The sequence below is a fragment of the Microcaecilia unicolor genome, chromosome 9 (genome assembly GCF_901765095.1).
Source record: "Microcaecilia unicolor chromosome 9, aMicUni1.1, whole genome shotgun sequence".
NCBI lineage: Eukaryota > Metazoa > Chordata > Amphibia > Gymnophiona > Siphonopidae > Microcaecilia > Microcaecilia unicolor.
The window spans coordinates 89,892,661-89,918,709 of NC_044039.1; the positions used below are offsets into that span (position 1 = coordinate 89,892,661).

Here is a 26,049-nt window from a genome sequence, read left to right on the forward strand (position 1 = left end):
GCCTCATGCTTGGGTCAGAAATGATTGGGCAGCATGGAGTAATCATGGTAAATTTAAATAGATTTTTAGCTGAATGTGATTTGTTGGTGAGCACTGCAACCACACTACTTATGGGAAAGGAAGGGATGAGGGCTGGTAGAGAGGCACATTATTTTTAAAGTAGCAGGGATGCTGTCCTGGAAATCGAAGCTCAGGCTAAAATTCCAAACAATCTCTCTTGATGTAAATAAGTGGTAGGACATGGTGAATGTTATGCATAAATACAAGATAGCTGCTACAGAAAAGAAAGGCTTTTAAAACTTATAAAAGTTGTCAAATATGGCAGACCATGGCAGAATACTTGGAAAAAGGTCCAATGCAATTCTCTGTCTGCGCTTACAAGCAGTGCATCTGTACAGAATTGTTACATGTTTGGTTTATGTACTTGTTGCAAAGTCCATAAAGAATTTTGAACACTAACTGCCCGATATTCAGAACGATTTAGCCGGCCGCTGATCAGTTAAATCGTGTGGTCAGGGCTAATATTCAGCACCACTTAACAGCTAAATGGTGCTGAATATCGCGGTTAGCATGAAACACAAAGCCGGCTATCTTGTGGGTGTTCTGGGATGGAGTAAGCACTTGGCCACTTAAGTGCTGATATTCAACCCTTAAGTGGCCAGGGTTAGCACATAAATAGCAATGCATAATGTCTGACCTATTATGCAGTATCCCATGGACGCTTAAGTGATAAATATTGACTTAAGTAGTTATGTGTTAGCCCGCTTAAAAATAACTGGATATTCAAAGCTGAAGCCCGCACAGGTTCCAGCTTTGAATATCTAGGAATAACTACCATCAGCAGTGAACAAAACACACTGCCGACAGCTGAATATAGATCCCTAAAATTATAAATTACCAGGATCAGATTTAAGATTTAGGTGCCCATAGGCAGAACTGGAGGGTGAGAGCATAGATCCTCCCTTGTAGTTCGAAGAGGTGAAGGGGTTCTCCATGGATAGTGTGATTATTTAGCCACACAGCTGAAGTGACATCTGGGTGACATTACTGACCCGGCCTTCCAATAGCATAGAAAACTCTAAGAGCTCTCTGCGCATGTGCTAACCTTCCCTTCACAGGTCTATAATATAAACACCGTACACATCCCCTGTAGACTCAGTTTTATTTAGTCTGAAGTTTCATTAGACCCGCTGCACTTCTAGTTTTTCCTCACAAATAAATACTTAGTTAGATTCTTTTACTTTTTGGATTCCTTATAGTTTGTATTGTTAAAAAAAATATTTTTTTCATCATGTCGCAAAAGCCGGGGTTCAAAGGTTCTAAATCCTGTCATCGTAAGATGTCGATCACAGATCCCCATATCAAATGTCTCCATTGGGCAACAACATATAGCAAAAGACTGTGCTGACTGTAAAACAATGTCAGCAATGTCGTTATAGATTCGGCTATTTATGCTCAAAGACTTATGCCAATCTCAACCTTTTTCAGGAACTGCTACATCGCTAAAGAAGAAGGCAAAAACTAAACATATAGTGAAACAAATGAAGATTTCATCTATTCCACAACATGCTGCACTTGCAGATTCTGTCCCCCCCCCCCCCCCCTGCTTCTATGCTCGGGGGACAGGATCAGGGTATCCCTGAACAGCAGTTGGCATCAGATGCTTCTCATGGCATCACTGTCAGTACTGCCGGGACCCTGCAGAATCTTGATCAGCCAGCAAATGAGGTGTCAGCTGATTCTGGCACAGCCAAACTCAGATCAATAATGATATCTGGACAACTTAACACCCGTGCCTTGACATCAGCCCAAAGTCGGGTAAGTAGAAGTTCGTCGACATTGTCGACCTCATCTACTTCTCGAAGTCGATTACCTTCTTCTCATAGAAAAAGCAAACAGTGCTGCTCTTCCTACTCTAGAAGCAAAACGTCTGTCTCACACAGAAGGCATAGGTATGTACACCACTCTAGTCATGATAGATGCCATAAATGTCGATCTGCTCATACTAGATATCTCAAATTGGTGCTGTCTACCCAAACAAATAATACTATTAACAGCTCCATCAGTACAGCAAGTTCCTCTGCTATCATACCCAACCCTCAAAACTGTCTCAGCCAAATTTGTTTCCGTTTAGTGGCTCAATTTTTAAAGCAGCATATTCCAACTGCTTCAGAAAATTCATTGGCAGCTACAACTACTCAAAGATCTATACCTCAACGGACTTCTCTCAGATCACATCTGGTGGAGACATATTTCATATCAGAGGTCAGATCACCTTCTAGGAATTCATCTCCTATCTCTCATGAATCTCCAGGGAAAAGATCAAGTATTACTGACTTAAACAATGATCTCCCTGTGAATTCTTCTATTCAACAACACAAGGAAGACTGTGCATATCCTCAGTTTCTGCTGAAGATGACTAAAGTACTTCAGTTACCAACAGCATCTCATGCTTCATCTACAGAGCTAGAAAAATGTTCTGTGTTGAAATACCTAAATATTAATAAAGAATCTGTACTTCTTCCCATTGAGAGACTTTAGGAAGATCAACACAAGCAAATTAGGTCTACTCCTTATACTATACGCCCTACTAAATGCTTTTTTGGACAATAAGTACAGCGTCCAGACAGAGTGTTTTAGGGCATGGCAACCAACAACTTCCACACTAATCTGTGGTAGTTAAGTTGGCAATGAGGAAGCATAAGACTGGAAAAGAAAGTACTGTATGCCCCATCATCCAAATAAAGTTCTCAAATGTATGGATCTGTTAGGATGGAAATTATATCAAAACACTATTCTTCAGGCCAGGATTATGGTTCATTCCTTTCACTATGTGCAATATTTATATACTGTCATGGATAATATTGCTAAATTACAAGATACTTCAAGTCAACTTCTAACACTTTGCCTACCATCATGCAGGATCTAAAACTGTGCTCTCAGTTTATGATACAGGCAGCATTTGATAGTTATGAAATGGCAGTGCATGGAGCAGCAACTTCCATAGCTATGCACATGACGTGGTTACATTCTTCTGCTTTGGCTAAAGATCTCTTTGATAAAGTGGCGGATTTTCCATGTTTAGGAGATAGCCCTTCTGGACCCAAGGTAGCAGAAATAATTGATAGTGTTAAAGAGGAATGCACAACACTAGACACCTTGAAGGAAGATCAGTCCAAGAGTTCTAAGACTGCATACAAACATCTGCCTTATTAACAGTGTAAGTCCAGGTTTTCTAATAAATGCTCTTACCCATATCAAAAACCTAATTATCAGAATAAGCAGTCTAGACAGAAACATTATCTCTCATCTAAGGCTCAGGACAGAAAACAACCTAAAGTTGTTAATCCCCAACATCCAAAATCCAATCCTAGTTTTTGACATCCTAATAAATGCTGCTTTACCAGTTGGAGGTCGTTTATCAATTGTCTACAATGCTTGGAAGATTATAACAACCAGCTCATGGGTGCTGCAAGTGATAGAACAGGGTTATCGGATAAACTTTCATCATTATCCACCAACACATGTTCCAGCAGCAAGCAGAAACCTTGAGGCTCATTCACTCCTTCTGCAACTGGAAGTGAACAGGTTGTTGCAAGCGCAAGCAATCGAATTGGTACCTCCAGATCAAGAAGGAAGCAGATTCTATTCCAGGTACTTCCTCATACCAAAAAAGTTGAATGATTTTTGAGTTATTCTAGACCTCAGGATGCTCAACAGATTCATCAAGAAAGAGAAATTCCTCATGTGTACTTTGATGAACATTCTGCCATTCCTGCAACAAGGAGTTTGGCTAGCATCCTTGGACCTCAAGGATGCTTATCTACATATCCCGATACATCCGGATTTGCATCAATACCTTCGTTTCACTGTGCAAAATACTCATTACCAGTACAAGGTTCTCCTGTTCGGTCTCACTTCTGCACCCAGAGTCTTCACTAAAAGTGTAATCATAATAATAGCCCATTTTTGTCAGCAAGGTCACATCACGTTTCCATATCTAGATGACTGGCTATTCATCGGTCGCACTCCACTAATAGTTGTCCAAGCATTGCAGATGACAATCTTCTCAACTCACTGGGTTTCCTCAGTTAGCACATGTACAGACAGCTCTTAGAGTTTTCTGTGCTATTGAAGGCCGGGTCAGTAAGTCACCTAGATGTCACTTCAGTTGTGTGGCTAGATGATCAACTGTCCAAGGAGAACTACCGTTACAAGCAAGCAACGTCTTTACTCCCTTGGAGAACAGGAATCAAGAGTGGGTGTCTTAGGCCAGAGAGCGGTGGCAGTGGAGGGCCTTAAAGTAAGTGGGAGAAGATTCCTTTTTGGCCTGGGTACTTGGTACCTTCAACATTTGGCACCCTAAGCAGTTGTCTTTACTACTACTACTAATCATTTCTATAGCGCTACTAGGCGTACGCAGCGCTGTACACATTATATGCCCTAGAGGGCTCACAATCTAAGTTGCCTATGCCTAATTTCAGAGCCTAAAAATTACAGCATATAAAATAAGTAAACCAATTAAGATTGGCTGCTGGAACACTGCACAGTATCAGGGACTAGTACAAGAAACCACTTTATTCTGGTTATGGTGTAATTTAAGAATTAGCAAGTTTTATTTTCCAGTAAAGGGCTAGGAGTTCAACCCCTTGAATGCAGCCTTCTATTAGCTCAGCACTGCCACCTGCTGTGATGCGGTATGGACTTATATTACTTTAACTTCCAATATTTCCCTCTGGCATCCAGGACAGTCTGAAACTCTGTATTTTATTTGCAGGCAGCCTGCAGAAATGATGTCATTTCCTGCGGTAGAAAACTCTGAAAGGCCAGGTTGTTTGGATGCTGTCTCCCGGGAACTGAAATTGATAGATGTTCAGCTTTTTGAGCTACGATACCTAGATATGCCAGATTGTGAAATTCCTGAGCCGTGCGTCACCCCCTTTCCAAGACTGTGCCGTTTCTCTTTGTGTAACAGGAGCAGTCGGCCTCTGATTGGCTGCTGCCGTCTAAGGAATGTGAGAAGCCCCTTTAAAGAGCTGCTGTGAGCAAAGAGCCGCGTTCAGAGGGGAGGGCGAGTGCTAAGAGTTCAAGACAAAGCGGCTAGGGCTAAGGGGGCTTCGCAGGTCTTCGGGACTCCTCAAAGAGCACAAAGAAAGCGGAGACAGACAAAGGGAACACTTTTTAAGTTCCCTTTGGGGACTTGAATTTCACTTTCCTCCAGAGGAGACAAGAGGCTTCTTAGGGTCTGGTGGCTGCACCACCAACTCGGTCGTGCGTATAGCGGGACATAAACTGTGCTGGAATTTCCTTCCTGCGCTGTGCGGTAGGGATGGATTTATTTGTGGCCGTTTTCTCCCTTCTGCTATTGACTGTTTGTGCAAGCGGTCATATCCAAGGTGAGAACTTGTCTGAAGGTTCAATCTAAACCTCTGCCGGTGCTTGCCTCTATGTTTTTTTTTGGCTTTTGCTTGTTTCTGTGGCCGATCTTGTATCTCACTTTGTGTCCATGTCTAAGATTGATTTATCTTGTGGTGGTTGTGCATAATCCTGTAATAGCCCGTGATCGCAGATCTGTGTCTGCTGTGGCATAAATTAAAATGAATCAACAATTTTAGAAAGAGCCCACATAGCGAGGCACTTCAGAAGACCCGTGACTGATTGAACATGAGCCCCACTTTTCCAAATTTATTTATATCGGTGCATTCCTTGTTCATTTGCAACTTTGTTGTCTGCCGGGTAGCCTTGGAGCACTGGGGCAGTTCCCCTGTAATGTGTAGAGATAGCCCTTAATTTAATTTTAAGATGATCATTTGGGGGGGGGGGGGGGGGGAGAGAATGTGTCCAGTGCATTTCAGCGGAGCTTTGACATTACCTTTTCTTGTGCCCCAAAATGCCACTGCTATGCCATTTGAAAGTTGTTTTTACTTGATGTAAGAGTATGGGGTGTAAGGGGAAGGGAGTCAGTAATTTAGCATTCTTATTTTGTGGTCGATTTAGAATATACACCTGTAATGCATTCATTTTGTACATTTTGCACACAAGATGAGTAAAGTTGATATATAGTCTTTTCCAAATGAGGGGATTGGGGAAATTTTGCATAGTAGAATTCTACTGATGCCTGACACAAACAAGAGCAAAATTAACTCTCACTAAAACCCGAAGAAACTGGTTATTGCAAAATCACACACACATCAACAAGTTACCAAAGGTCAACTTTTATTACAACTTAAAAAGAAAAAGCTGAAGAGAGCTACCCAGTATTTTGCTGTGTTACATGCACAAATCTACACACACACACACACACCTACATCTTTACATGCACAAATCTACACACACACCTACATCTTTATATATAATTATCTGTCTCATGGGGGTGGGGAAGGTTGGTTGAGTTTGTGGGTGCTGTGAGCTAAGCTGTCAGATTGGTGCAAATGGCAGGACGTTTTTATTTGGAAGGTACAACAAGGTGGCATGTCTGATCCATTGGTAACTCTGTAAACATTACAATATCACTGTATTCAGAAAAGCATTAGGATCCATGACCCTAAGAGAACTGTGAAAAAACAAAGAGGTTATGATCACCTGGGATATCTCCATCCTGGCAGATAAAAAGCTGGTTGCAAGAAAACTGGACATAGAAAAACACCAGAATGGCATCAGTCATAGAGGTGTCAGTCCCAAGCGATTCCAAATCATGTGGAGACAGAAGATCTTCAAGTACCAAGAAATGCACTCTGAGACAAAAAAAAAAAAAGGGTCAGAAAGATACAGAAATAATTCCCATTGATTTGGGTGCCACAGGCTTGATCAAAAAGAATTTCCTAGCACACCTGGATAGGTTGTGCAAAGGTGATACAAATTCCAAATGGAAGCGTTCTTTGACACCATGCACGTTTTATGATTTTAGCAGTAAATTTGAGAGGCTGAGATCGTTCTCCATATGCCCTGGCTTAGGAATGAGGTTCATTCCTGTCATGGTGTGTTAAATATTCCCTGCTTGCTTAAATAGAGTGGTTGGGTTTAAATGGTTAGACCTGGATTACATATTTTTTAGTTTTGAGAATTTCGGACACTTTTTCTCACAGATATTCATTATTTATTCATAGGAGTTTTTTGAGGAACCAATGATTTTTCTCTGTAACGGGAGTTTATTTCATTGGTTTGTTTTTTATCCTATATTTTATTTATTTATTTATTTATTATATTTGTATCCCGCACTTTCCCACTAAAAGCAGGCTCAATGCGGCTTACATAGTAATAGGTAACACAGAATTTTGTTATGTAAAGTAGGAAATTAAGTATCACATAATAGAAGGATGGATGGGTAGTATAGAATAACCAATGATAAAATTTTGCTCCTGGTATAGTGGAGACATAATCAACAAGGGAGGAATTGTTCCGGAATGAACAGTCTCACTAGGAGGCTTTGAGGTCCTTGTATTTGTAAAAGAAGTTCTTTATGTATCTGTCAGTGAAATGGTCCAAATGCAAACTGTTTTTTGAGGTAGGTTAGTGGTAAGGGTACCAGTTTGATCCTGTTTTTGAATAGTTTGGTGCATAAAACTAACTCATTTGGAGAAATTGCCCCCAAGAGACCTTTTGGAATATAGTAGAATAGTTTCACCTCCATTCTAGCAGCCTGTTTGCTGTTTTGGTGGAGCAAGATGTAAGCACAGTACAAACCCAGAGTTTAGTAGTTGGTTTGGATGGGTAGACTGGATAAACCATATGCAAGCTCATTTTCAAAGCACTTAGCCTCCCAAAGTTCCATAGAAACCTATGGAACTTAGCCTCCCAAAGTGCTTTGAAAATATGCCTCATAGTCTTTATCAGCATCAATTTTTCTATATTTCTAAGTTCAACAGGAAGGAGAGCATGGTGTATGATAGGAAGTAATCCTAGAACCTGCCTCCGTTATCCCTTCACACTGAGTATGTGTTTTACAGGCGATGTGTCCAGAGGGGAAGGGTCAGAACAGCCATTATTATTAGTCATTCAGACATTAGAATTATAAATAGCTGAGTGACTGGTGAGTATGAAGATCACTTAATAACTTGATTGGCAAAAAGGAAGGAAACTTTACGTGTTAGCTAAACAGGATTTTAGACAGTGCATGAGGTAGAAAGTTCTGGTAGCCAAATATAGGAATAACGAACCTGAAAACATTCTTCTTCAACAAAGCCTACAATGAAAACCTATAACCTCACTAAGTGCACCCAATTATGAACGCACACCCTCTAAAACTACCTTATCACCTATCTTCCTTCTTCCCTCTCCCTTCCTTAAGCAATACACAGTTCTAACTGTATCTGATATCCAACTATGACAATGCTATCAAATCTATGTAAGCCACATTGAGCCTGCAAATAGGTGGGGGAATGTGGGATACAAATGCAATAAATAATAATAATAATAACCTCCAGGGTAGTGTTCTCAGAAATGTTCTCAATTCCACATGGACACCAGAAGCAGGCTGAGCTGCAAAGTCTCAATGAGTGGATTATATATAGAAGCCTGAACACACTGCTCAGAACTGGGGGGGGGGGGGGGGGGGGGGGGTGCTCTAGCACCCATAGGGCTGGCATTTATGGATACAAGGAAATGAAGTTTAGATTTGTATGAAATTGGGGAACATTTTGAAGAAGGATGTCCTACTCGGGATATCGCTATTTTAACTAGGGTGCAATCTGTTTGCTGGCTCATAAAAAAGAATATAGAGCAGCTTTTCAAGTAAATAAAAGGGAAAAGCCAGCAATCCCTCAAGTTCAAAGGATACTGTCAACAACAAGGATGTAGAGATCCCCAGAGAGGCTATGGTAGCCCAGGTGGACTTAATAAGCTAATAAACAGGAATGTTTTCAAATTACCTGTATCAACTGCTAATTGTATTGTGAAAAGAAATGAGAAAATGTACTTTCAGTTGTCTGACATCTAAAGTATAAATTGTGATATTAGCGTAAATGATGATATAATCCTAATAGGCATCTCCAAGACCTGGTGGAACAAGGACAAACAATGAAACATAGTGGCACCAGGGTATGAAACACATCAGAGGATAGGGCAGATTAAATTGGAGGAAGTGTGACAATGTAGGTTAATGATATCCTCTTTTCCTTTCCAAAAACTTCCAAGCATTCTGTTTGCTTTTTCATCCACCACCACATAGTGTGAAGCGTTGCTCACAGTGGCTGAGTGGTAGTTGCTAAAGAGGAATCCAGCATTGGGTACCTGTAGTTAAGAATATTTTTCCCATGTGCATTACTTTGCATTTGCTCACATTCAATTTCATGTGTAGTTTAAATGCCCAGTTCTCCAGTCTGCCAAGGATCGTGTGCCGCTGCTCACAATCCGTTTCTGTGTTAACTACTTTGAAGGCTTTTGTTTCATCTGAAATTTGATTATTCCCCTTGTTGCTTCCTTCCCAGATAGCCAATGAATAAGTGGAAGAATTACTTATCAAGACCTTAAAGACTAAATGTAATGAGATACAAAAAAGAAAGTAAATTAATAAATGTGACAAATCCTGCCAAGCATGTAATTAATATAAAAGCATGAGGAATGGCTGGCCAAGACTTTACATTACATTTTAGTCTTGTATTCCGCAATATCCTCCACAGTTCCATGTGGATCACAATAAGAAAGAAACCAGAACAAATATCCAGAAATTTACAAAAACAGTCGCATATTAAACCAAAAGAATGATTTGATAAAATAATAAAACTGTAGAATACTCAGACCAGTGCTCAGAATTTCCCCCCCCCCCCCCTAAGCTGACAGCACTGCGCTTACTGCCAGAATAGCACATACACCTGGCATGCCAGTGCTCAAAGGAAATGATGATCAAATTATATGCGCGCTGTAAAAGCGAAAGCAAGGGGGGAATGTGCTTGGCGCATGCGCAGAAGAGTTTTGCAGTAAGCTCAGCTCCTGTGCATATGTGCCTGGCAAACCCAAAAGTGAAGCACCTTTAAATATAAGCGTTTCAATTTTTTTTTTACTTGGAAGGCTTATATTTAAACGCAGGAAACAGGTGCCAATGTCTGCTTTCATCTTGAGGTTTGTTCTGACTTGAACACATTCGTTTCTCGCTGCCAGCGCTCAGGGGCTTGCACGTGCTTCCTTTGGCTTCCAAATTGTGTAAAAACTGGTAGATTTTTTAAAAAATCATGTGAAATCTTCTCTTCAAACACGCCTGCTCCAAGCAGGAATTAATGTTTTTTCAGCGGTAAGGGCGGCTTTGTTTTGTGCGCTGTTCTCTGAGCATTGGGAAGGGATAGGAAATGACCTTTTTAACATCCATTTCACTACATTGACATGCTATTTGTGCTAATCTTTGGTGCACTCAATGTCTCCCACCTACAACCTCTGAGCATTCTGCACTCACTAATGTGGACACTAATTTGGCACTAATCACTTCTAGCGCCCATGTTTGGTTCTGAGCATTGGCCTCAAAACAGTTCAGAGGGGGGTCCAAAGTACAGAACAGAGTCCAAATAGCGAAAAGAAGCACCAGGAGCCTTCAAACTTGGGACACAATTTCTTTAATCGTGTAACTTGAACATCAGTTCTTTCCTTAGTGACCCAACAGAGCTTGAAGGGACCATCTTTGCGCCAATTCCACTGAGTATTTGTCATCGGGACAATTCATGTCATCTCCAAAGGAAAAAGTTCCGTTACTTCTTAGATGTCACAGCTTATTTGACCCCTGACGCAGGCACTGTGTGCCGAAACAAGGGTCACTAAGGAAAGAATTGATGTTCAAGTTACATGATTAAAGAAATTGTGTCCTGATTTTGAAGGCTCCTGGTGCTTCTTTTCGCTATCTGAGCTTTGACCTGTCAGAAAACATAGCAACTAGTCCAGCTAGTCATGTTGAGGGAAGGGGGAGATTATTTTATAAAAGTGCACTTATGTGAAATGTCCAAAAAACGCACCAGGTATAATTGTTACTTTATAAAGTCAAACTCTCTATACCAAGATATTTGGAACTTTTTTTTAAGGACCATCAATTTATTATCAATACTGTTGCTTCTTCAATCTAATCATTAGTTAGTCCAATTTTTTTCTGTATGGTTTTACTTTAAAAATTCATTAACTATCAAAACTACTTAAAATTGTCCATGTAAAGACCCTGAATAACAAAGTTAACCACTCAAACACTTACAACCATGTTTACTAAGGTGCACTAGCGTTTTTAGCACAATCTAAAAATTAGCGACGCTAATGCTAGAGACACCCATAGGACTATATGGGTATCTCTAGCGTTAACACGTGCTAATTTTTAGTGCGCACTGAAAATGCTAGCACGTCTACAGTGTGGTTTAGTAAACAGGGCCCTTATCTTGGTTTACTCAATGCAATCTTCAGTGGACTACATATTTCTCCAGCCTCCAGCAAACACTGCCCACTTCCCACATCTTAAGCAGCTGCCTAGATGCCTTTTGTAAAATAGGCTCATAAAATTACCTCCAGCAGTGCAGAAATTCTCTCGCACAAATTTACACCTGCTCAAAAAAAAAAGGTATAAATTGTGCATGTACTCAATTGGAGTAATTTTGTAAATGGGATCTCTCATTTAGGTGCTGAGAGAGAGCTATTACAAAATACAAGAGCAATCTGGCCTAGATGCGCCTAAGTGAGACAGGAACACGTGTAACTTACAGTATTGTGTAAATTTCCACGTAAGTGGGAGACCCTCCTACGTCCCACCCATGCTCCACTCCTGTGTACGCCCCATTGAAAATAGATGCCATGTAAGTTTATCGGGCATTTGCATAATAGTGCTAGGGGAAAGGGAATGGAACGTGCCTTTTTGTGGTCGCAGTCAAAGCGGTTTACATATTATATACAGGTACTACTTATTTTGTACCTGGGGCAATGGAGGGTTAAGTGACTTGCCCAGAGTCACAAGGAGCTGCAGTGGGAATCGAACACGGCTCCCCAGGTTCTCAGGCTGCTGCACTGGAATGCCCTCCCGAGGGAGGTGATGGAGAAAAGAAAACAGTGACAGAATTCAAAATGGCGTGGGATGAATACAGAGGATCTCTAATTAGAAAATGAATGCTATTTTTAAAAACAACTTAAATGGTTGCATGTGTTTGCATGTCAAATGGTGCTTATATGGCGACTCCAGCTGTTAAGAACTAAGGCTGGAGAGGGCTTTGACGGAAACTCAGTAATTTGGAACATGAGGACAGTGCTGGGCGGACTTTTGTTGTCTGTGTCTGGAAATGACAAGATGGATTTGGATAGGCTGGAGTGGGCTTCGACGGCAACTTTAGTTGGAACCTAAGGAAAGGGCTTGGCGGACTTCTACGGTCTGTGTCCCAGAAATGCCAGAGAGACAATGATCAAATATTTTATATTAGATTCCTTGTTTAATCATGACTTGATAATGATTGTGACTGTTGGGCAGACTGGATGGAATGTTCAGGTCTTTATCTGCCGTCATTTACTATGGGGTCCTTTTACTAAGGTATGCTGAAAAATGGCTTGTGGTAGTGTAGATGTGGGTTTTGGGCATGTGCCGATCCATTTTTCAGCGCACCTGTAAAAAAGGCCTTTTTAAAATTTTTGCCGAAAATGGACGTGCAGCAAAATCAAAATTGCCGCGCATCCATTTTGGGTCTGCGACCTTACCGCCAGCCATTGACCTAGCGGTAAAGTCTCACGCAGTAAAGGGTGGTAATGATCTAAGCGCGTCAAATGCGACTTGGTGCATGTCCAATATGTGCATCCGAAAATAATTATCGGCTGCACGTATCGGACACGTGCCAAAAATGAAATTACCACAAGAGCCACGCGGTAGCTCCATTTTGGTGTGCGTTGGGCGTGCATAGATGCTTACACAGCTTAGTAAAAGGGCCCCTATGTTACTAACCAGTAGGTTACTCCTCCACTCCTTAGGCAGCATGCTAGCAAATGCCACATAAATACGTAATGCATGCATAAATTTTAATGCCTAGTTTACAGAATTGCCCTTTGTGTGTATGCTTTCATATTTTATAAAATACTAGTGGAACCATGCCAGTTTCCTCAACAATGAAACAGGCTCTAGGAAGGCTGTCATGTAAGCTTTTTTTTTTTTTCTCTCTCCCCTCCCCTCCATGTCCAGCGATTCTTCTTTTCCCTCCCCTCGATTTGTACCTGAACGTTCTCTGGCTGACTGGTGCTGGCTTCCGTTCCATTCATAACGTCTCCTGACGTCAGCCAGCCTCCAGCATTCCCTTCCCTCTCACTGTTCCGCCCTCTGATGTCATTACGTCTTGACGCGAGGGCGGGACAGTGAGGGGGAATGGAACGCTGAAGGCTGGCTGAAGTCAGGAGATGTTACGATCCCAGGCAGCCAGACATGGAACGTTGGAGGTGCAAATTATTATATAGGATGTGTCTACATTGCTACACCATCCCTGTTCTGACCAATCTATGTCCCGGAGAAGCTTCATGCTTAGTGTGCATATCACAGAGCTTCTCAACCCAGTCCTCGGGACACAACCAGCCAGTCAGGTTTTCAGGATATCCACAATAAATATGCATGAGACAGATTTGCCTACAATGGAGGCAGAGCATGCAGATTTATTGCATGCATGTTCACTGTGGATATACTGAAAACCTGACTGGCTGGGTGTGTCCCGAGGAGTGGGTTGAGAACTCCTGGTATATAGATATGTATCTTCTTACTAGCGGGCATATTTACACCAGCATGTTCAGTAGAGCTTGGTTCTACATGTTAAACAGGCTTCACCTGCAGAAAATGATATATAAAATTAGTGCCAAGAAGATTATTTTATAAAAATAGGGTGAGAGCCAAAAAAGGATGCTTAAGTTGGGTTACAGACAAATATTTCTGCAAGTCTTAGCCAAAGATAGACATTTGGCAATTTTTATAAACAAACCTGCCCAAATAATATGTGTTTCCAGATAGGTAACATATCTGCGTATGTAGCACCAATATGTAAGCTGCAATTTTATATTTGGCAGGGGCATGTGTGTGTGTATTTGCAGCATATAAAGAATTTAAAACAAATTCCTAAATAATTATTGTGGCACAGACATGTATAGATGGCAAATTTTGTAAATATATACACTCAATAAAAGGTAGAAGGGATTTTGTTCTAAAAAGCAAACTTTTTCACAGGGGAGGTGGATTTGATAGTCAATGGTGAGCAAAATGTCCATCATCGAGCATTCCTCCATTCAATTTGGACTCAGGCCCACCCAAAATTGTGGCACTCTTGCTGTCGCTGGCGGGGATCCCTAAACCCTGCCAGCTGAAGACTTCCTCATCCTTAGGTAGCCAGAACTGTTCCAAATGGCAGCTGGCAGTGCTTGCTTTGAACTGATGCTGACACCAGCCCCTCTGCACATACTCAGTTTTCATATATGCGCAAGCACTGAGCACACGCGACCTACCGGTGGCGACATTAGCTCGAGGCAAGTTCTGCCAGCTGCTGTTTGGAAGAGTGCTGGCTGCCTGAGGAGGAAGAAATCTTTAGCTGGGTGTATTCTATAACAACGTGCACAGTTTTTAGAAACACCCATGACCTGACCATTCAACATCTATGGCCACGCCCCTTTTTCAACTATGCGCATTAGAACTTACACGCATTACTTTATCCTTAGACACACTTAGTTGTTAATGTCAATTAGTGTCAACAGGTGCTTCTTAATTGGCAATTAGTGCTGATTAGCTTGCTAGCTAATTAAGTTGTGTGTGCAAATCCAGAATACGACTGGATTTGCATGTGCAACTTAGTTGTACTATATAGAAACTGAGAGAAAGTGACTCTTTGATGGTTCTTCTGGAGAATTCTATGGATTTAGTGACTTTAAGAACGTTATTGCCCTGATCAGATTATAATATTGAAATTATGCCTTTGGACAGGTGAGAGATCTGTTTATGGGAGCATTGTTTAGTGCTTTTTCCTGATTCCTTTTTTGGATCCAAGTCCGAAGAACGGTTTTATTGGCCTTAAAATCTTGAGTCTTGGTTTGGCCTGGGAAAATTGAGTTTTAAAAAATGGCCTTGATTTTATTTTGTACTTTAGTGGATAATGTTCTGTTTCCCTCACCTCTAAACAACTTCAGGATTCTTTTTTTTTTTTTTTTTTTTAATATGGAGAAGGCTTGTTAAATGTTTTGGCAGTTCCCATAGTTAACACTTCCTTTTTTAAATTCTATTTCTGTCATTCAATTTGGTTTATTGAATGTATAATATATTACATTTTCTAAATAAAAAAAATTAAAAATAAATGTCAGGTAAGTACTTTGAGAAGAATAGAACCCGAACTAATTCATGAGCAATGCATCACATCTTTCGATCTAAGAAATGAACAATACCCCTTCCACATAATTCTATTTTACCACTCCAGTTATAATTAAGTGTACTTCTACCCTTATCCTACTCTGTATTGCTCACTAGAAGCTGTGGTCCCATCCCCGGAGACTTATCAGCCTCATTGGGATTACTTCTCTCTATATGCTACTATATATTCGTCTCAGAGTTGTATTCTCTTTTCTGGAACATTATCAGCTTCCTTGCACTTACTGTTACTCTATTTTCCACTCTGTATATATTCCCGGAGTTGGTACTCTCCTCTCCGGAATCTGTAAGCCACATTGAGCCTACTGTTATGCGGGAAAATGTGGGATATAAATGTCATAAATAAATAGAAGGGGCTAAGAAGGAGTGAAGGGAACTGAAAGAGGTCATTGCTTGGGAGAGAAAATGTTGCTTTGAAGGGCTGAAAAAGGCAGAAAGGAGTTGCAAGGAGCTAGGTAATGGGGACAGACTGGGAGTGGCGCTATGGGGAAAGGAATAAAGGGGCTAGGAAGGGGTGAAATGAACTGAAAAGGGCTACTGGCTGGGAGAGAGAATGGTGCTGTAAAGAGCTGGAGCAGCAGAAAGCATCTCTAAAGAGAAGAGAAGCTGGTTTATGGGGACAGGGACTGGGAGTGTCACTGTGCTCAATGCGCCCTGGGTGCCGGCAGCAAGGAGGGGGCGCGGAGCAGGCACACACTGTCAGCTCTGCTGGCCCCCTGCTCCACGGGGAGGGGGAAGGGGGGGTTCTGCCCCGGTTGCCATATAAGGTAGGTATGTTGCTGTCGCTGGGTGAGAGGAATAGAAACAGGCTGTGAGGGTGAGAAAAACTCAGGGAGAGAGCATGGGATGTGGTGGAGGAAGCATGATCTGGGAGAGAGGACGGAGAGGAAGCAAAGGCAACACAAGTTGCACAGGGAAGAGGAGCTAGAAGAGATGGAGAGTAGCTGTGTGGGATTAGAAAAAGAGGGGCTGAGAGAAAGAGGAGAGGAAGATGAGAAAAGGGTGAGAAATGGCATGAGATGAGAGATAGGCTATGGAGAAAAAACACATGGGGGAATAATAAATGAGGGGACCCTGGAAAAGAATTAATAAAAGAGAAGCCACGTGAAAGCAGAGAGAAAACATAAGGGAAGACCAAGAATAATCAGAGACTGAGGATAGAAAACTATACACACAAAGGCTGGAAAATTGTTTAAGTTTAGGAAAGATTTCTTTGCTAGTTGGGCAGGGTCAAGGGTGGGAAGTAGCTGGCATTTTGCCCTTCTCTCCAGTCCTATAGTTACCAAGATAATAAGTTATTTTACCGGAGGAGCATGGGAGAGCAGGAGGGAGTTGTGGCTTATGCGATGCCGTTGTCTGAAAAATCTCTTAAAAACTGTTCCTCTTTGACAGTCTTGACTATAGGTCCTCTCCATAACTGAAAGAGGAATGGAGAGGAGTATCATTTCCCTTTTTCACAAAAATAATTTAATCATCCCCTCATTACATCCCATGGGAGACAGTGGGGATTGACCAAGTGGGCTCATTATTTCGCATCAGCCCAAAGAAATAGCATGACAGCAGCAGCAGGAAGAGGTGACAGGAAAGATGGATGGAGTTTGGAAGGGGCGGGGGAACACTTCCACACGATATGTGTTGCTCGGTTTGGTTTCCCTCTTGAATCAGCTACTGAATTGTGGCTTCCTTTTTCGCTCCTAGTACTGCTCTGCTGATCCAATACTGACTCAGCTCAGGGCTGGCTTCGGAATGTGTTATCTATGTGGTTGTGCAGAGCACTTTGAATGAGGGGGTATTGCTGTAGTGGTTCCCTTTCTTCCCCTGTATGCTTCTAAATTATGAAAGTAATTCCAGAACAGGTTGCCTAATATATGAGAATAAGCAGATGCCTATTTAACGCCTGTTCTGTAAAGGAAAGCAGTGCCTGTCTTTTCTGTACAGAATACTAGTGAAAGTTGTACAAGCTGGGCCAGTGAGACGCAACGCCAGCAGTGTGTTTAGAATTTGCATTTATTCTTTGTCTTGACTGCATTTGAACTACATGTGCGCATACTGTTGGATATACATGCACCTTTGGACCCCTGATGCAGGCTATTTGGCCGAAACACAGCCCATGTCGGGTCGTGGTTCATTTTAATAATGTTTATTAATTCCCTTGTGCCCAGACTTTTTGAGCTTCTCCACCTTCATACTGTCAGCAGAAAATACACCTACGTATAAGGTGCAATCACTTATGCCAGCCCTATGGCTTGTATAAATCACACTTAGATGTTAGCCGGAACATGCATACATTATAGAATGCTATAATTTATGTGCATATTTGCATGCTCCAGAGAACTGAAAAACAGCCAAACACAATCCAAAGGGTTGTGTGGAATGAATGTAAAGAAATGAGGAAAGTGGGGAATACCTTCAGAAACCAAGGCTTCTGCCAAGGTCTAATCAACAAGACACTATAAAAGACTTTGTGCCCGTGATCAAGTTTCTTTCGTGGGGTAAATATTCCCTACTCCACTCATTCAAAAATCAACAGTTGAACTGTGGGGTTGTCAAGCCAGCATTTATTGAGCTAAGTTGACACATGCCATGCTGTAGCTTGAACAGTTTTTGTAACTCAGTTATCTTTAATATTTGTGCTCTATTATGGGCAATTTTGCATGATGCTCCTATATGGGCATTTTTGAATGAGTGGAGTAGGGAATATTTACCCCATGGTTTCTGAGGGTATTTCCCACTTTCCTCATTTATTTACATTCATTCCACCCAACCCTTTGGATTGTGTTTGGCTGTTTTTCAGTTCTCTGGAGTATTAGATTACCTGTTTAGGATTAACAGCCCATACTGTTTTTTTTTTCATCATGAGACATATTTGCATGCTCCATTCATGCCCTGCCCAATCTCCACCCATGCAAACGCCTAGTGGGAAAGTACCCACCATCAAAACATGGTGCATGCTGTTCTGCTAGTTGGTATTCTCTAAGAGATGGTTTATATGCGTTCCTGCCGCCTGAAATTAGACGGTACCTTATAGAATGTGTGCTGAGCTGAGCATTCCCAATCATTTTGAGAGGTTGGCTCCTACGTACATGTGTAACCCTGCCCACACTCGGCCCAGGCTACACACCATCGCATTTAGGCACCAGCTTATAGAATTAGTGTGTAACCCAGTGGTTCCCAAACCTGGTCCTGGAGGCACCCCAGGATACCCACAATGAATATTCATGAGAGAGATCTGCAGGCACTGCCTCCTCTGTAAGCAAATCTATCTCATGAATATTCATGGTGGATATACAGAAAATCTGATTGGCTGGAGTGCCTCCAAGACCTGTTTTGGGAACCACTGGTGTAACTAGATTATTAGCATTGACATACTTGTGTACAAACATTCTGGGCACTTAAAGATAGCCCACTGTTATAAAATTACCCTCGTAAAGCCTTTACATGTTTGATTTTTTTCTGAACTGAACAGAGACATTCCCAGGGATTGTGTTAGGAAGTGATTTGCATCTATGCATGCAAATTAACCCAGGAAATTGGTATTTGCCAAAGTCCTTTCAGAAATATTCAAAATGGAAATATGTAAATACTTCTGATTGGAAAACTTTGCCAGTACCCCTACAGGAAAAAGTAAGCATATATAAATTTACACATGTACTCAGTTATAAAATTATCCCCTTATTCTAGAATATCAGTTACATGACCTGGGAAAGTGAACCCTATGAACCCCTGGGAAACTAGTAACAGCCTGATGATGAAAAGAAGGCCTAGCAAAAAGCCAACTCTTCATAGTCTGAAAGAACTCTAAATCCAAATCATCAGTAAGCCATGTGTTCTCTGGCACAGAATTCCTACACCTAGGAATGGCAGTAAAAAAAAACCCCTCTCTTACATTCTCTAGATTATCTAGCTTTCCCAAGTGGTGGAGCTTGAGGAAGTGCCTCATAAGAATATAAAAATTGCCACAGGGTCAGACCCAAGTGTCATCTGGCCCAGTATCCTGTTTCTAACAGTGACCTAGCCAGGTCACAAGTACCTGGCAGAATCCCAAAAAGTAGCAAGATTTCATGCAACATACATCCAGGGAGAAGCCTTAATAACAGTCTGTGGACTTTATCTCTGAATTTATCCAAACCCTCTAGCTACAAGTTCCAGAGCTTAACTATACAGTCAGTGAAAAAAATATTTTTCTCCTGTTTTAAAAGTATTCCTATGTAGTTTCATGGTGTGCACCCTAGTCTTTGTACTTTTGAAAGCGTAAACAGTTGATTCACATTTACCCATCCACTCTGTTCAGGATTTTGTAGACTTCTATCATGTGCCCCCTCAGCCTCTTCTTGAAACTCAAGAGCCCTATCTTCTTTAGCCTTTCCTCATATAAAAGTCATTCCATTAATCATATCAGTTGCACTTCTTTGAGGCTTTTCTAATTCCATTATATCTTTGTTGAGATGCTGCGACCAGAATTGCACACAGTACTCAAGGTGGGGTCACGCTATGGAGTGATACACAGGCATTTTAATATTCTTTGATATATTTTCTATTCATTTCCTAATAATTCTTAATATTCTATTTGTTTAACAGGCCACAATAGTCAACTAGATTTTTCTCCATGTGCATTACCTAGCGCTTGTCCACATTAATTGTAATCTTCAATTCTGATACCCAATCTTCCAGTCTGATAAGGTCCTCCTGCAATTTCATACAGTCCACATGTGATTTAACAAATTTGGGGGCTCTTTTACTAAACTGCATAAGCATCTACACGCGTGGCTCTTGTGGTAATTTCATTTTTGGCATGCATCTGATATGCATGTCCTAAAAATAATTTTTATTTTCTGACGCGCGTATTGGACGCGTGCCAAGTGTCATTTGCCGCGCATAGGTCATTACCGCCGGGTTACCGTGTGAGACTTTACCGCTAGGTCAATGGCTAGCAGTAAAGTCTCACATTTTTTACAGATGCGCTGAAAAATGATTCTGCATGCACCCAAAACACACATCTAAACTATCGCAGGCCATTTTTCAGTGCACCTTTGTAAAAGGGCCCCTTAATCAACTCACTTCTTGGTCCATTTCCAGATCATTTACTATTGTTATAAAGCACCAGTCCCAGTACAGATCCCTGTAACATTCAGGGGCGTAATTGCTTGGGGCCACAGGGGCCTGGGCCCCCGCAGATTTCGCCCCGGACCCCCCTACCGCCGTCACCTACCCCCAAGGTCCGCTTCCTCCTGCCGGCTTTTTAAAATATTGCTTCAGCTGGCGGGGGACCCCAACCCCCCGCCATCCCAGCCACAGTCTTCTTTAACTTCTTCATCCTCGTCGTGCTGAAAGCTGCATGCATCCTTTCGACACGGTTCCCCACAGGAAGCTCTTAAATAAACTAGACGGGCTGAAGATAGGACCCGAAGTGGTAAACTGGATTAGGAACTGGTTGACGGGCAGACGCCAGAGGGTGGTGGTGAATGGAGTTCGCTCGGAGGAGGGAAAGGTGAGTAGTGGAGAGCCTCAGGGATCGGTGCTGGGGCCGATTCTGTTCAATATATTTGTGAGTGACATTGCCGAAGGGTTACAAGGTAAAGTTTGCCTTTTTGCAGATGACACCAAGATTTGCAACAGAGTGGACACCCTGGAGGGAGTGGAAAACATGAAAAAATATCTGAAGAAGCTAGAAGAATGGTCTAACGTTTGGCAATTAAAATTCAATGCGAAGAAATGCAAAGTGATGCACTTAGGGAGTAGAAATCCAAGGGAGACGTATGTGTTAGGCGGGGAGAGTCTGATAGGCACGGACGGGGAGAGGGATCTTGGGGTGATAGTATCTGAGGACCTGAAGGCGACGAAACAGTGCGACAAGGCGGTGGCCATAGCTAGAAGATTGCTAGGCTGTATAGAGAGAGGAGTGACCAGCAGAAGAAAGGAGGTTTTAATGCCCCTGTATAAGACATTGGTGAGGCCCCACCTGGAGTATTGTGTTCAGTTTTGGAGGCCGTACCTGGCGAAGGATGTTAAAAAAATGGAAGCGGTGCAAAGAAAAGCTACGAGGATGGTATGGGATTTGCGTTCCAAGACGTATGAAGAGAGACTTGCTGACCTGAACATGTATACCCTGGAGGAAAGGAGGAACAGGGGTGATATGATACAGACGTTCAAATATTTGAAAGGTATTAATCCGCAAACGAATCTTTTCCAGAGATGGGAAGGCGGTAGAACGAGAGAACATGAAATGAGATTGAAGGGGGGCAGACTCAGGAAAGATGTCAGGAAGTATTTTTTCACAGAGAGGGTGGTGGACGCTTGGAATGCCCTCCCGCGGGAGGTGGTGGAGATGAAAACGGTAATGGAATTCAAACATGCGTGGGATATGCATAAAGGAATCCTGTGCAGAAGGAATGGATCCTCAGAAGCTTAGCTGAAATTGGGTGGCGGAGCAGGTGGGGGGAAGAGGGGTTGGTGGTTGGGAGGCTAGGATAGGGGAGGGCAGACTTATACGGTCTGTACCAGAGCCGGTGATGGGAGGTGGGACTGGTGGTTGGGAGGCGGGAAATACTGCTGGGCAGACTTATACGGTCTGTGCCCTGAAAAAGACAGGTACAAATTCAAGGTAAGGTATACACATATGAGTTTATCTTGGGCAGACTAGATGGACCATGCAGGTCTTTTTCTGCCGTCATCTACTATGTTACTATGTTACCACCCATTGAGGTGAAGGCAAGGGCACCCAAGCTAACCTGGCAGCAATCGGTCAGTGATCACCGCCGGGTAGTATCTGGCACTACAAATTTGCTTAGTGCCAGAAATGACGGCGCGGTAGGGGTGGGAAGTACCGGTGCTTCCTAAATAGCTTTTAAATCTTTTCATGAGTCTCTCTCACAAGGGATGTCGTAAGTTTTCTGAAAGTCTAGATACATGACCTTAGCTGGCTCACTTTTCTGCACATGTTTATTCACACCTTCAAAAAAAATGTAGCAAATTGGTGAGGCAAGATTTGCTTTGGCTAAATCCGTGTTGACTCTGTCCCATTAAACCATGTTTGTCTGTGTGTTTAGTAATTTGGTTGTTTAGAATAGCTTTCTAACATTTTGGCCAGCACTAATGTCAGGCTCACTGGTCCGTAGTTTCCTGGATTCCCCCGGGGCCCTTTTTAAAAAAAAAATGGTGTTACATTATTGCTGGTAGTGCTATGGCTTCCACTCTATCATTATGGGCTTACCGCTCGCTATATAGGAAGTACCGCCAGCCTAATGCAGCAGCCCAGCGGTACTTCCCCCCCTAGCGCTGTCATTTCCAGCACTATAAAAAAAAATTTTTAATAGCACCGGAGTGTACCCGGCGGTAACTGGGCAGTGCTAAGAGCTGCCCGGTTACTGCCGGGTTAACGCGGGAGCCCTTATTGCTACCTCAGTACTGTAATTGCCTATTGCTCATGTTTGATCTATGCTTACTGTACACCGCCTTGAGTGAATTCCTTCAAAGAGGTGGTAAATAAATCCTAATAAATAAATATTTCTGGTTCTGGAGGGCTCACAATTAGAATAATAATAAAAAAAGTTAAAGTGGGATTTGAAACACAATCCCATGGTTTAAAGTCCACTGCACTGTCCACTAGGCTTCTGCTCACACTTCTCTGTAATACCCAGTGCAATTTTTCTAGCAAAAAAGGTGCTGGTACTCAAATACTAGGCCACCCTTCATGGGTGGGGTGATCCCTAAGGGACCCACCCCATAATAGCCAGGTCCCCTGCAACCAGTCACAGGATCTATGACAAGGCAAAATTGGTGTGTAGAGCCTGACCTCTTTCATTAAAACTTGGGGGTCCATGGGTCAATTTTAGCAGACAATGGAAAAGGTGCAGTACTCAGTACCCCCTCAAGAGAAAGCCCTGGTAATACCTGAGGCTCTCATAGAACCTGGTATTCCCGTCTAGTTTCACTTTCAGAGAGAAGGAAGGGGGGCAAGAACCACTGAGGAATTATGAAGGGATCATGCCTTAATCCCTGCAGTGGTCAGTTGCTCAACCAGATCACCTTTTTTTTTTTTCCCCTGGACATTATTGAATTAGGTCTAACGTAGGACATCCTAAATCTAAAACTTGGATGTTTCTTCCTGTTTGATTATTGCTGTTGGGTGTTCTGTTTTTGGGCATGGCCAAAACACGTCTCCTACCCACCCCCAACATGCCCCCTTGGTATTTGGGCGAACTGCAGTGTTGGGCTTTTTTTTTTCTGCCTTGCTAAAATTACTATTTGGACATTTTTGGCAGATAGACATTTTGGAGTGCATTTTGAAATGTCTTTGTGCTTTGAAAATGAGCACCTTAGTGTTTCACCAGTTATTCTCCTTTCACCAAACTTCTGAGATGTCTACTATATCTACCTTGTCATTGGTCTTGTGTCTAATTGACTTTCTAAAAATAAGTATGTTAAGTTCCAATTCAGCCAATCTCTGAGCTCAGTTTTACTTTAGTCTCAGAAAATTTGCAAATCTATTTATTTATTTTTCACATTTATAGACTGCTTAAATCAAAGTGGTTATACCATTTCAGGAACTTGCAGCAAAAACTGTGCCAATACATGCTAGCTTTACATAAATACCTCCACAAACAATGCAATCTTCAATAGCCACTTATGCAAAATTTCAGCACATAGGGCCCCTTTTACTAAGCTGCATATTGGCCTACACGCATACAGTGTATGCCAAATTGGCACTACCGCCTGTTTAGCACATGCGCTGGGCAGTAATTCCAAATCTGACATGTGCCGAATCCCATGGTATAAAATATTTTTCTATTTTCCACTATGGGCCGCTCACCCGGTGGAAACAGCAGTTGGCGTGTGCTGCATGCTTTCCGCGCAGGTAGCGCATGAGACCTTACCGCTTAGGTCAGGGTGGCGGTAAGTTCTCAGGCCGAAATGGACACACGCTGGTTTCAATTTTAGTGCACGTCAATTTACAGGCCCCTTTAAAAAAGGCCCTTTTTCCTAGATGAGGTAAAAAATGGCCCAGTGCATGCCCAAAAGACGCACTTGCACTCCTGCAGGCCACTTTTTACAACGGCTTAGTAAAAGGACTCCTCAATCTCAATTGACCTTTTAATGCATTCTATAACTGCACCCCAGCCACAGAGAAAGCAGCAGATCTGGTCTCACAATATCTAACCTGAGACACTACATCAGATGATAAACTCATTGCTGTCACTGATCTCAGACTTCTGACTTAGCGATATACACAAAAGGTACCTTTCAAATATAATGGAGCAGGGCTATAGATAGCTTGGTGCACATAACAAAGAACCTTAAACTGTGGCAACCAATGTAGCTGTCTCAAAATTGACGTGATATGTGTTGCTCATGTTACACCTGTGACTAACCTAGCAGCAGCAGCAGCATTTTGGACTAACTGCAACACCCTAACCCTGGTCAGTCTTTACCATACCAAAATAAAGCGTGAAGGCCAGATTTCATAGTAATTTGTCTCACAATTTAAAAAAAACAAAAAACTCCTTTGCATGATTCTGTGAACAATTTTTTTTTTCTTGCCAAAATTTCTGCCTCACCTCTTTTCTCTTATATAATATACTGAGGCTTGAAATTTTCATTCCTTACAACTGTTCTCATCCGTTATTTCTCTATTTCATCTTCAACCTTTTACAAACTTTATTAATTTGTCTCATTTATATTATGATGCCCCCTTTCCATTTAGATCTCCACTCCATCAAAACCATATGGACAATTTTATTATATGCCCAATATGATTCCCTATTTTAGTCATTAACCAAAAAATTCATTGCATTTCGCCATTGGGCTGATGTCGAAAATTTCTCTAAGTAAACATTACCAGAATTTCTTCTTTATGCTAAACTGAAGTAATTTTGCTCTTTGTTACATATCCATATTATTTAAAAGTTATCACATGACGATCTGACTAAGGAATTGAAGTATTTGATACTTCCTCCAATCTAAGGGCTGCTCATGGCACTCACTGACAAAAAAACATGATCAAATCTATGACCACCCACATGAGTTGCCTCATTAGCCATTTGAGTATAACTCACATCTTGCATACACAGTCGTAAGTAATTCTTCGTAATGAACATTAAAATCTCCTAACACAATAGCTAGAGTTGCTAAAGTGTGCTCCCTCAGCGGATGCTAATGCTGTTAATGTGCGTTAGTTGTATTCAAGCTTCTCCTTCTTACCTACAAATGCACTCAGTCTGCTGCCCCTCACTATCTTTCTACCCTCATCTCCCCTTACGTTCCCGCCCGTAACCTCCGTTCACAGGATAAATCTCTCCTCTCAGTACCCTTCTCCACCACCGCCAACTCCAGGCTCCGCTCATTCTGCCTCGCCTCACCCTATGCTTGGAACAACCTTCCTGAGCCCTTACGCCAAGCCCCCTCCCTGCCCATCTTCAAGTCTTTGCTTAAAGCCCACCTCTTCAATGCTGCGTTCGGCACCTAACCCTTACCGTTCAGTGAATCCAGATTGCCCCAATTTGACTGCCCCTATCGGACCAACTGTTCACTTGTCTATTAGATTGTAAGCTCTTTGAGCAGGGACTGTCTCTCTTTGTTAAATTGTACAGCGCTGCGTAACCCTAGTAGCGCTCTAGAAATGTTAGGTAGTAGTATTCTCATATGGTAGCACATATTAGCTACTGAAAGAAAACTCTGGAATGAGGGGGCATAAGATGAAGGTGAAAGGGAACAAACTCAGGAGTAACCTA

At 42.1% G+C, this 26,049-nt stretch overlaps 1 protein-coding gene across 1 annotated transcript in view; it reads left to right on the top strand.

The window, feature by feature from the left end:
- Positions 1-4,837: 4,837 nt before the first annotated feature.
- THBS1 (thrombospondin 1) overlaps positions 4,838-26,049 on the top strand; it is an 85,962-nt gene continuing 64,750 nt past the window's right edge. Inside the window, exon 1 of the mRNA XM_030214147.1 lies at positions 4,838-5,396. Within this exon, the coding sequence (XP_030070007.1) occupies positions 5,330-5,396 (67 nt within the window). The 5' untranslated portion in view covers positions 4,838-5,329. The remainder of the gene's footprint in view (positions 5,397-26,049) is intronic.